The sequence below is a fragment of the Solenopsis invicta genome, chromosome 3, assembly GCF_016802725.1.
Source record: "Solenopsis invicta isolate M01_SB chromosome 3, UNIL_Sinv_3.0, whole genome shotgun sequence".
Lineage (NCBI taxonomy): Eukaryota > Metazoa > Arthropoda > Insecta > Hymenoptera > Formicidae > Solenopsis > Solenopsis invicta.
This window is the reverse complement of record NC_052666.1, coordinates 28,310,128-28,322,857: the sequence shown is the minus strand read 5'-3', so window position 1 is coordinate 28,322,857 and position 12,730 is coordinate 28,310,128. Positions and strand designations below refer to the sequence as shown.

The 12,730-nt window shown below is 35.5% G+C and overlaps 2 protein-coding genes across 19 annotated transcripts in view; one reads left to right on the top strand and one right to left on the bottom strand.

Annotated features, from left to right (window-relative positions):
- The window catches only part of LOC105204861 (trissin receptor), a 74,195-nt gene that overhangs the window by 4,894 nt on the left and 56,571 nt on the right, over positions 1-12,730 (top strand). Inside the window, exon 1 of one of the 2 annotated variants that reach the window (XM_011174107.3) lies at positions 11,459-11,983. The exons of the other annotated variant lie outside the window; for it this stretch is intronic. Within the exon in view, the coding sequence (XP_011172409.1) occupies positions 11,871-11,983 (113 nt within the window). The 5' untranslated portion in view covers positions 11,459-11,870. Of the gene's footprint in view, positions 1-11,458; positions 11,984-12,730 lie in introns of those variants that run through there. 2 annotated transcript variants of the gene reach the window in all.
- The window catches only part of LOC105204868 (sodium-independent sulfate anion transporter), a 63,775-nt gene that overhangs the window by 2,177 nt on the left and 48,868 nt on the right, over positions 1-12,730 (bottom strand). The window contains exons 1-10 of one of the 17 annotated variants that reach the window (XM_026133889.2): positions 7,110-8,668; positions 6,226-6,681; positions 5,150-5,296; positions 4,474-4,669; positions 4,172-4,392; positions 3,942-4,086; positions 3,176-3,340; positions 2,628-2,789; positions 2,001-2,141; positions 1,225-1,370 (exon numbers count right to left, since the gene is read on the bottom strand). In XM_026133889.2, coding sequence (XP_025989674.1) covers positions 1,225-1,370; positions 2,001-2,141; positions 2,628-2,789; positions 3,176-3,340; positions 3,942-4,086; positions 4,172-4,392; positions 4,474-4,669; positions 5,150-5,260 — 1,287 coding nt within the window. In that variant the 5' untranslated portion in view covers positions 5,261-5,296; positions 6,226-6,681; positions 7,110-8,668. Of the gene's footprint in view, positions 1-1,224; positions 1,371-2,000; positions 2,142-2,627; positions 2,790-3,175; positions 3,341-3,941; positions 4,087-4,171; positions 4,393-4,473; positions 4,670-5,111; positions 7,053-7,086; positions 8,669-9,685; positions 10,100-12,730 lie in introns of those variants that run through there. The other 16 variants (XM_039447081.1, XM_039447082.1, XM_011174128.3 and 13 more) reach the window with 16 other exon arrangements.

Sequence of the window (12,730 nt, the reverse complement as noted above, 5' to 3'; positions counted from 1 at the left end):
TCGAACTGGCTCTCTGCCAGTTTAAAAAGATCTACTATTTAAGTATACACAAGAATGGAGTATTGTAAATTTAAAAAAAGTATATGCCAAATAATTCGGTAGAATACGCTTGCTTTACATAAAAAATATGTAACAAAAATTTTAAGACATTTTTAAAACTAAAGATAATTTGTGTTATCCCAGAAAGGCTGAGAAAAGGGAAAAGTATCAGTATCGAGGATTGTATTGATTTCACGTAATACAGCAAATCAGTCTAACAAGGGAGATGATAATTAAAAGTTCTCAATTAAAAACTAATGGTATAGATTAAATTGGATTAAACTGAAATTATAAGCGAAAAGAGAATAGAGCCATTTGTGAGTCGCAACAATATTCATTGAAGATATTTTTTCTCTTTTACATATACTTATCAAGAAAATAAGTCTTAATTCTAGATATTAAAATTATCACATATCTGATGTATAAATACTATTTTTTGAATTTATTAGAACATAAAAAAATATTTCAGCGTGACTCAATAAAATTATTTTTTTCATACTTAACACATCGTTCAATAAGTCCCGAGACTAACCCAGAGATAACGCTAGTAGTACCAAGCTGGCCACGTTTCCCTAGAATGCGAACCTTCACATGAAACGTGTACAAATTTCACGTCGATCGGACCACAAACAGCTGAGTTATTGAGGTTAGAGCAAAGTCACTTTGTAATTTGTAAACGGCTTCCAATGGCCTACCCGAACGTTCCGCATCGTTTGTGTCCGTACGACCACGTTTAAACTCAGCATACCAACGACAAATCGTTGATTTAGATGGAATTTACCCATTAAAAAACAATGCTTTATCAACACGCGAAACTAAATTTTTTTCCATTTTTCAAACAAATTACAAAGTGACTTTGCTCTAACCTCAATAACTCAGCTGTTTGTGGTCCGATCGACGTGAAATTTGTACACGTTTCATGTGAAGGTTCGCATTCTAGGGAAACGTGGCCAGCTTGGTACTACTAGCGTTATCTCTGGGTTAGTCTCGGGACTTATTGAACGATGTGTTATAATGAAATAAAATTTGTATAAGTTTGTTTGATAATAAAAAAATTCAAAAATTTTTGCGAGTTGAAATGTGATATAATTTCAAGACTAAATTAACTAAGTATACTAAATTTTAGTATTAAAATTTAATACTAAAGGATTTATTAATTAATCACTTTATTAAGTATCACTGTACCTGTTCAATTTTCGTCTGAACGGAAGGCTTCGCTGAGAAGTATAGCAATGCTATAAGATTGACAACAATGCCAATTAAGATACCGTACTCCAGACCAAGAAAGACGCATGGGATCAATGTCAACATCATCACACAGAAATCGACCTCTAAAAAATTTACAGACACCTCCGTATTACAATCTTTCGAAATAAAAATAATTACTTTTGCATCTGTGTATTCACACTAATAATATCTATATCTAATTTATTTTATTTTAGTTGTTTTTCTTGTATGAAAACGCGTTGTTAAAGGCGCGTAGTCATAAGAAGTTCGGCAATAATGAAGTTTCAATTTTAATTAATAACAAATTAACAACAAAAAATTTACTCTCTTCTAATATCCTACTTCAATACACGCGAAATTATCTACCCATACAGAGTGGGCACATTGATTCGCAAATAAGCGCGTACCGATATCGGCGAATCTACTGCGAAGCTGCAGATGAAACCCGTGACAAAAGTTAACGGAAACGGGTGGTACTGGGCGTACTGGCTCCGTGTTAACAACAAATGCCACCAAGGGTGCGCTTGAGCATTATTGTTTCACGTGTGCTTTTCGAGACAACAAATGCACCCGCGAAATGCATCTCGGGCGTGGGTGAGCTCTCGCTGACACCCCAGCTCCTTTTGTGCAGCGTGAACCATTGACGCCACGGCTAGATAGATCGCGGGTGAACCGGAATAAGAGAAAGAGAAAAAAAAGAGAGGTAAAGAGGAGGAGAGATTTGTAAAACTTACTTCTGGCGCGCCACAGCAAGACATACGTTTCGAAATCGAGCATGTAGTACATGGCGCACATGATAAGGCCAGCGAGCGTCGCCTTTGGTATGAAGCGGAAAGTAGAGGTCAAGAGACCGACCGCAAGCAGTACCAAAGCGCCTGAAATGTTTCCATCGTGATTAGACAACGCATCGAAAAACCTAAAGAGAAATATCTTCGTACTTCGCTAAAAAATCAAGTTACTTCTGTAATCTCCCTAAAAACCAAAAGTATTTGACTTTTTAATTTTATGATGTAAAACCGAAAATTCAATATTTAAAAATATTGAAAATATTGGAAAATATTTTCTGATATTTATTTTTTAATTTTATTATATCATTTTTTTTTTTCAAATATTTTTTCCAATATTTTTAAATTTTTTAACATTTATTAACATATTAATAAATGTTAAAAATATTGGAAAATGTTAATATAAAGTAAAATCATTTTTATCAAAGGTTTAATTATTTTATATACAGTGTGTTTTTAAAATTCAATTATTTTATATAGCAGCTATCAGGTACACACACATCTGAAATATATTAATCGAACTTTATTAAATTGCGTTGAATTAAAAAATGATACAACTCTCTTTCACTCACGTACCTGTAAATATTCCACCCAATGGAGTTACAACTCCCGACGCATGATTGACGGCCGTTCGTGTGAAAGATCCTGTAACTGGCATCGAGCGAACGAATGATCCAAAAATATTACAGATTCCTAGAGCGATCATCTCCTGAGTGGCGTCCAAAGATTTACCCTTTGCTGAAATAACTAGTCTATTAAACTCTCTGCTCGAGCGAGTAGTTTCGACTTTTGTTTTTTGGAGGCAATATGTAAAAAAAGAAGAAATCCAGACACCAAAGAAACGAGCGGAAAAAAACATGAACGAATCACTTGTTTCAATGAATGTTGCGAACGGTTTCACAAACTGTGTTCATTCGCGCTTGTTTGCTTGGTTTGAATTCCGTTTCGTACAAACAAAAATAGCAATGCTCTTATATTGGAAAAAAAAAAATAATAATAGTAAAACTACATGTTTTAAACGTAGAAACACGATGTTTCGAATGAAAAATTTGTTGCAGAGCTTTTACACTCCAAAATTGTACGAGAGCGATAGCAGAATAATTTAATGATGAAAACTTAATTACCGAAGGCTTTCGCGATGGCTATGTGCTCGATAGTTGATACAACCGGTATCGTGAACAGCGTCGTTCCCATTGCGCTAGCCATTTCCACAAAGTTGTACGTTTCATTCTTATAGATCGTGGAGAACGGCGGGGGCGCGAACGGTGGCAAGCCCTGCCCCATTTTGCCTGAAACGTTTTATTTATATATTATTCGCGTTTCACGTAACTCGATGTAAAAACTGTAATTTTCTCGTGATATCTGCCCATATAGAGTAAGATGTATTTTTTTGACAATGCATCAAAACTTGAGACGAGAACAAGTCATTATCTCATTTCACGATTCAAACGTAAAAAGATAATTATTCTCATTGTATTAATATTGATGAATATTGTAAAAAAAAAAAAACAGAAAAAAATTATAATTGATAAATGTAAAAAAAGTAAATAATTTACAAGTCAGTAAATTAACTTCGAGAAATTTTAACGTCAATAAGCATATGTATTTTAAAAGTCAATCTCAATACGAATTCTCGAAAGAAAATATTGAAGGTAATTAATCAGCAGCAACAAAATGCATTATCGCAGATTTATTCCACAATGCGTGCCGATAATGCAATAAATCTCGATTCCACAAATGGAATCCATAGAGAAACTCAAAAGATAAATCAAATTGTCTGATGATTAATTGCTGCATGCGATTGCCAAAGCCTATTTTAGATCAAATATTAATTTCGATATAATATGATTTTAAAAAAACACTAAATGACATCTACTGATTTCTACTCACCCGTTAATGTAAAAGGCTCCAGATTGTTGGTGTAAAAAATATACGCCATAACAGTGCCTATAATTACGACTAATGCGTTGCGAGACAGACCAAGAAGCCATCCTATTTTTTCAAAGATTGACCCTGTACGCCGTCCTGGTAATTTCTGCAATTGGAAACAAGAAAAATAAATTTTCGACGAGTTAAATTTTTAGTTGCAAGAGAACTTTTGCTGTTGATGGAATTTATACCTTGAGCAACACTAACACAACGATTGTACCAATTCCCAACGACGCATCTTGATACCGCGTCAGATGGATATTCTTAAAGATCGCAATCAGGGCATCGAGAAAGCTCTCGGCTCTACCGGGAATACCCAGGAGTGACTTAAACTGGGAAGACGCAATGTTGATCGCCGCGGCTGATGTGAAGCCAGTAATTACCGGAAGCGATATAAAGTCCAGTAAAAATCCTTAAAATAAACCCTTTTGCTTTTAAATTGTGATACATTTATGGCATATGTCTCTTATTTTAAATGTGTAAACAAACGTACCTAAATGAAAAATTCCTAAAAGTGCAATGATGCATCCTTTCAAAAAGGCAATAAGTACAGCCATATCAGGACCATATTTGGCGACTAACGGTTGAACCATGGTGGCCATAATGGCTGTTGGACCAATAGTGATGTTTTCACATGACCCAAAAATGATATATATGAATGATGCCATAAATGCCGAGTACAATCCATACTATAAGATCATAACAGAGAAATTAAGTATAATTATTTAAAAAGATATATCATTTAAATTAAGAATTGTGCATATATCGTTATAATAATTGTATAAATTAATCGACACTGTTCAAACGGCATTATCGATATCGAAAACGTTGTATTTAAGAAAAATATATTTTTTTTCATATAATTTATACATTTTTATAATTTCTAATGTTACTTTTTTATGCTGTTTGAAATAATACTTTGACGTAAATCGTAAATTATTCTTGAGTCGTGCTAAAAACAAACTTATGTATCTTGTCACTTGTCGATTTGCTTTCACGATCAGAGTTACTCTTAGAAATTTCGTTTTGTCCCTCTGAAATTTATGACACAAAAGCGTTATCTCTATATGCTACGGAATGGTGCAATACAGGATTATGCGGCGGTCACACAATCTTCTTCGTAATCTTTACCTCGGGACTCAAATCAGCGACAGTACCATAAGCGATACCTTGCGGCACGGCAGTGAGACCGACCGTGATGCCGGCCAATGCATCCTGCAGAATCCACGTGGGTCTGTATCTCGGTAGCCAGTTGAGAATCGGAAGTCTTCGTACAACATACTTCCTGCATTTACCTTTCTCGTACCACTTGGCCACTAAAAGCAGATTCGGCCTTATTTTTTCGCGATACAAGCGACTTTATCAAGCGACTACTCGTGACGTCGACGAGTGAGTCGAGGTGTAATCAGACCGTGTCGTTTTTTTTTTCTTTTTTCGACATGTTCTTATGCGAAGCGCTCTTCATAGGATTAAACAAAATTAATTTGTCAAAAATTGATCTGTCGTGAATATCAAATCAATTTTATTCGCGAATATTATTATAAGGAGGTTGTTTCTTTTATTAATTTTTTGATGTCTTTGTTTTTTTGCGTAAAATTAATTATTTAATTAATTGCATACTTATTTCTTTTATAAACAATAAAGATTAATTTCTCAGTGTTAGGAATTCTCCCGCGTATATTTAAAACGCTTCAAATAGTTTCGAAGGACAAATTCCTTCCTCTCGGCTAACCGATCGTTTCCTTATAAGACGATAAATCATACAATGAATCCGGATTGGTCTAGTAAACATACTAAGAAATGTATTTATCTTAGTACTCCCCTCGAACGTGAACTTGCGTGACTTGTTTTCCGAACCAATGATACAGTTTCGTCTCTTGAGTATGAAGTAAAGATCGGTTGCTTCTATAGTCACACACACAAATGCGCGAATAGTTTCTTTTTTTACATCATCGCTTACCTTAATATCGCTATTGTCTACTTTTTTATCGGCGAATATTTAAATTATCTCTATTGCGCACTTGGCCTAATAATTTCTCAAATAATTATAATAATCTCACTTGAGATCATTATTTTAATTATATACTTTGCAACAAGAAATCGCTGTAGCACTTCGATCGTGTAATTCTGTAAATTTGAAAGACGACAAACCGATTCTGAATTATATATTTGAAATTTTTTCTCTATTTTTAATTTTTCGTAAATATTGTTAATTGATTTTACGGCATACTTATCACTTACTCACTCGCTTCTTCAATTGAGATCTTGATATGAAATAGCGAGGGTAACACGGATCCCTCGAGACTCACTAACGAAATACTTTCCAAATCTATACGTGCAGAGCGACGTAATCCACTTTTGAGAAGAAAAAATGCAAGCGACAAAGGAAAGAAGTATGAACCGCTCTATTCGATCTCGTTCGATACGATTTGAATTCTTTGCTCACTCACTTTTGCACTAAATCACTTTACTTTGTTTCAATAATTTATTCGCTTTCGGCCACATACAGAAAAATTACACTTGTTGTCGCGACAGTTTTGCTATTTCAGTTTGCTCTGAAAACGAATGATAAGCAAATTCCTTCTAACCGTTCCCTTTTAACATCGATTAGCGTTAATATCAAGTAACTCTTCCTAATCACAGTATTGTGCAATAAACAAGCGTATTCGTTTAAGTTTGTTGCAAGAGACTAAAACGACTTCTGAAAGAATATTAAAATCGCTCATAACAAACTTGCTGATAACATTTAACTTGCGGCAAGTTTTATAATTATGTATATTGTAGTAAAAAAAAATTTAATGTCGATCCGTCACAGCATGTGACAAAGAAATTATTATTAAATTATTAACAATATATGAATTAAAGAGATTGGCGCAAAGTATTTAAAAAAAAACTAGACAAAAGGAAAGACATGAAAAAAATGTAATTATTTTTATGCGTTAATGTTTGACACATTAAGAGACTTCAGTGTGATCAAAAAATTGATTTCAATACAATAAATCAATTAATTTAATTTAATTCAGTAGATAAAACAAAAAATTTCAAACGATTATCGATTTCACAATTTCAGTTTGGATTGCTTTACTATTTTGAATTAAAGCATTACTTTACAAAAGATATAATTCTCACACGTCTTTCACGAGCTATAAAAATCTTCGAGGCGATTAATAAAAAATATTTATTTCTCCGTATATATTGTATGATTTAGGAGAAGTCGGGTGCGCGCTGATTTAATGGAACGGCGTTGACTGAACCGGTTCTTCATTCTACACAGAGCGCACGCAACGCACATTCAGTACTGAATGTGCGATTCCGTTGACAGATGCTTCATGTCGACTCACTGCGCTCCCGGCCGGCTTGAGTCCCGAAGTAACAGTGTATCGCTACACTGTCATAAATTATATAAACAGCTTATATCACTGTCACCGGACATTATCTCTTATTAAATGAAAATAACTCAATGTCGATTATAATCACAACCGGACACACAGAAAGTCACCGGAACTTATCTCTAAGTCCGTTTCACAACGCGGTTGTAAAATTATGTTGCAACACATAAAAATATCTAAATCCGGTTTTTTTTCTTCGGGTCTTAAAAGCGGAGAGAGAATCGCACACATTAAATTCCGTGGACGGTGACCGAAGTAAAAATGTATAAACTGAGAAACACGTAAACACAATGGCTCCGAGTACGCTTTCCTGAATGAAAATACTCACTCGCGAATCGCGCGACCTAGTCGATTCCGATCGGATCGCTCTTGCCGAAAAGGAAGTCGTTCAACCGCAATTGACATGGCCGATATGAAACTGGCTTTACCTAAACTCACGCTGTCTAAATACGCGAATGCCCATCAGAGCTATATCCACGTCACAAACGTGTAACAGCTGATTATGGAAACTTGCGATATCGCGTGCGGGCTCCTCGTGAACGATGGCTCCGTTTCTCCTTCCTTCCCCCTTCGACTGTGAATGGGAGCGCATTGCTGTCAAGGGAGGGGAGATCCGTTACAGTATGAAACGAAATTCACGCAAGACTTCGTCACGCGCTAAGAGATTACTAAATTTCGATTATTCATTATGTAATAGCAACGCTGACAAGTACATTTAATCTGTTTGTGATATAACTGTACTATCTCGTGATTCTTTTTTACTAATTTTGAGATAATCAAAAGACGATTAGCACAACACGAACGAAATGTTTTGTTGATGCAAGTAGATTTCCGTGGATCACGACAAAAAATTTATTTATTTTTGTCTGCTAAAATATTATTACACACAGAATTTATAGTTGCAACATTTTAGCTTTCCTAGAAAATTTAGGTCCCACTGTCAATTATACAGTCAAATTTTATATCAAGTATGATTGGTCCTGACATGTGAATAGGAATCGCAAAAAAATTTTCCATTTAAATTTCACAAACAGTTCAGATATAAATTCTGTCTCTGTTATTTTGTTGATTGATTAAGCACCAAACATATACGATATCACAGTATTTGCTAATTATTATCTATCTTGGTTAATTTTTTGCAGCCAAAAAATTGTGGCTGTACTTACAAGACGATTTTTTGAGTGAATTAGAAACATATTAGAGAAAATTTCTTGTCGGAACTCTCTTTTCTTGTTTACATAAAGATAAAACAATCGAATTTCTTTTTCGGAATCTTGTAAGGGCGTAATATTATTTAATATTGAATAATATTATATGAAGAAGTAAATAATATTATTTATTTCAATATTTTAAATTGTCGTGAATACTACACCTTTAAATGCAATTATAAAGTTTGATGAATATTTTATACATAATAGTCCACATTGATCTTTGACCATAATAAAGTTTGTAGAACATTTTCATAATATTCCACAAATGTCGAAGTAATATCACGAATATTATGTAAAAACGGACATATAACATTTAACACAATATTCCCGTAACATTAGAAAATATTGAATAACACTCTCGGTATATTGATAGTAATATTATTTTAACTTTTAATAATAATTGTGTAATATTCCTAGAATATTGTGTGCTTAGAGGAAAATCACACGTTCTGAATTTTTTATTCTTGACAACCAACGCCAAGTTTTTCCACATATAAAAATCAAGTGTAAATATCACACCAATATCGCATCGGTTTTTATTTCCGTTTCGAACTTGCGCTCGCGCGAAGAGGATTCCCGACTCTCTTCCGCCGCTTCTCTTCTTATTAACACTTCACTTCAGTCTTTTACATTTGTGACGCGAAACAAAACATGACGCTTCGCGCCGAGTTGTTGCGGCGGAAAAGCTCTGCCCCCGGCTTGGATTCCATAAATCGTGGCCGAATACCGTTCCGCTTCGCCTTTTTCCCCGTGGGGACGGGGCGGCGATAAATCATCACGGCTTGCCGCCACCTCAATCGCGTCGTTTCGCATCACTCCATAGAACTCACGCGCGTGAGCTCGAGAGCTCTCGACTTTTTTTTTTCGCGAAGTGGTGTCCTCCTTCTCACAGCGGCGAGGATGCGTCGCGACGCCAGCGGGGACCGAAGGACGAGCAACGACGACAACGACGAGGGTGCAACGCCTGCGCGACACCCCGTTGGCGTGCGTACACGGGGGTGCCGACGATGAATGAGCCACCGGCGCTCCTCAGTGCCGCGCGAAACAGCGAAACTCGTCGTCGCGACGCTCTCTGCACGTAAAATAAAATATATATCAACGTTACCTATCGCGCCGAGAGAAAACGTCGTGAGCATTTCGAAACTGCGATCCTGCTCGACCGCTTCAATCGTACCTACTGATATTTTCATCGATGAGCGCAAAGTTCGAGACCACTGTGCCATCGACGAGATTATCTCTGAGATCATACGAAAAGAAAATTATATATAGCTAGCTTGACATGCGACAGAGGTATAAATTGCCTTCTTTATTCAGTTCGTTTTATATAGCCGCTGTCCGCATTTTTTTATTCTACGAGCGTGATTTTACCATCGATACGAAACCTTTCTAAGACAAATTTAACCGATTTGATAAATCGCGAAAATATAAATTGCCTTTGTTGTTTGTCACACGGTCGCGCTGGACTGTTAATTCGTCGACACTATTACGTGACAAAACTAACGAAATCATAACAATAAAATGTATAAAAGTCTAGGAATTTCATTTGAATTCAATTGCTTTAGCTAACCAAATTTATTAATATTTTATTAATAAATTAAATCAATAAATGATTTACTCTTTTATAAAAGCTCTTTCTTTTTCTTGTTACTTTTTGAGATTTTAATTATTATAATTATTGCGACGCTATACACATATACAGTTTTTATCAATAAGATGTATGTTATAATAACCGATAATCGTTACGTTTATCTTGTCACGTCTTTTAATTGATACGTGAGAAATTTAATGATGATACAATCATTAATTTACATTGACTTAGGCTATATTTCCAAACATCCTCTCTGAGGAAAATTTTACTCGATATAATACAGATCATACGTTACTATGGATTTCGAGTAAAGTTTTCCTCGGAAAGAACGTTTTGAAATCTAATCTTAATATTTGACAAAATTGTGAAAAAACACGTTATTTTTTTTATAAATTTGTAACATTTATCTAATCGCATAGAAATTTTTAATTGATGTAAGCAATAAGATCATTTTCCATCTTTACTGGGAATGTGTAATAAACTTTTACAAAGATTACAAGATTTTAATTTTTTGTACATAACTGTTATTATTATTATTATATTCGATGTTGTTATTTAGACATTTATAAATCACTATTTTATGACTTTTAATAAAATAATACATCTTTTCTACGTCGCTAAATGTTGTCGTGAAAGTTTTGACAGTTTAATACGCAATAAAATTCAATAATTCATGAGTAATAAAAACTTTGAGAAACATTGGTGATATTGACTTTAATATTAATAATGTTCTTCGATCACGTGTAAGTTCAGTAAGAAAGTAATAGAAAGTAAGGAAAGAATGTGTCGGCATTTTCAAAAGATTTAACTCACGAAAATGTTACGCCACGTTCCACGTCATTGAATTTCTAAACTACCTGCACAAAGTGGATGGAAGAGACGTTACTTAAGACCCGTCTCGTCTCGAGTCGTATTGTGCTAAGGAAAAATTATTCTCTACGAATTTACAGTGGCTGCAAGGCTAACCGCGTCGCGGATGCAAAGTGCGCAAAAGAGATGATTAAGGAATGCTTACGTTCGAGAAAATAATCACGTTCGAAGGACAATGCGCGGACGTAATTTCGTATTACGTCGTTAATCGTTCCTGCGTCGTTAATGGTTCGTCGCCGACAGGAAAATTCTGTGCGAAGCGAGACGTCTTTCTTACATGCGATCGCTAAGTAAGAAAGGAGAAGAAGAGGATCATAAAGTAGCCGACGAATTAATGCGGAGTTTTCATCGCAACGGTGATAATAACAAAGATCGGTGTCCGACAATTAATAACGACACCGCTCTACCGTGATTCGCTCTACCGTGATTGCGCGAATAAATTTGCACGCGGCGGACAATTAAGTAATCGAGTTCGTTACCGCAGTGCGCGTTGACGCATTATGCGCCAATGCTCCGTGCATTCGACGCGGGCCTCGACGCGCTAATAAGACAGTCGAAGAGAAACGAGGAGATTTTAATCTTGGCGAGTGGCGTGCCCGCCTTATTTCACTCGCCGTGCTATTTGTCGACGGAAGAAATTCATTAAAGGCGACTTCGTCCATCATTATTCCGTACGTCCGTCGTCGTCGCGGCGGAACAGCACCGGTGACGAATTAGCGGGGGACGGGTGGTGCAAAATAGGCAAAACATCTTTGTTTGGTGGCTGGCTGGCTGTCGTGTCGTGTGCCGTGTGCCGTGTCTCTCGTCCTTCTGTACTCCGAAATTCCTCGTCATGAGCATCCTAATGTACATTGTCCGGAGCGAGGAATCGCCGGGGGAGACCGCGAAGCAAAACGCTGTAATGGCACGTACGCAAATCGATTTTGTCGACCAGGATGCGACGAGGTGAGCCAGAGATATTTGGAACAACTCGTAATTGGAATTGATACTGTCACGCAGACTAATTATTGACTTTAATTTGTTTTCTGCGTCTACATTTCCTATTATTGAGATATTGTGGAATTTAATTCGATCTTTTATAGTTACATCTATCGTAATATAATTATCCGATATTTACATTAATTAAGCTGTAATTGCGTTAAACCGTATTTGCAGATGAAATCTCATTAAAAAATGAGATTTCTAATCTTTTAATCCCATGAAGCAACCTCTTAGAGAGTAACGACGTACTATGTGTTTGACTTCTATTGTTCTCTTTGCATAAGAATTTACCGCATCATAAATTTTTTTTTAATATTGAATTTTTTTTCAATATTAGAGTCACAAATGCAATTCCCGTTTTCTATTTTATTGTACGATATTTCTAAACAAAAATGCGTGGCGTTTAACTTAGTAGTGGTAAAAGATTCCTGTTGCCTCACCGCATATTAAATTACGACTTCAGACATGAGAGATAATAGACGCCTTAAACTAGCATTGAATATTTGCACACATGTGAGAGGTTCATTCACCCGTACCACAACCTTTAGAAAAGAAAATATTAGTTTTGCTTTTACTTCACACAGATTTTCTCCGTAAAATAAATAAATAAATTCATAAATCTATCTAAAATATAGTATAAATAAAAATGTAAATGTACGTTTGTTCAAAATCTCAAATCTCCGAAAGTTCTTCAACGAATACTTTGAAATT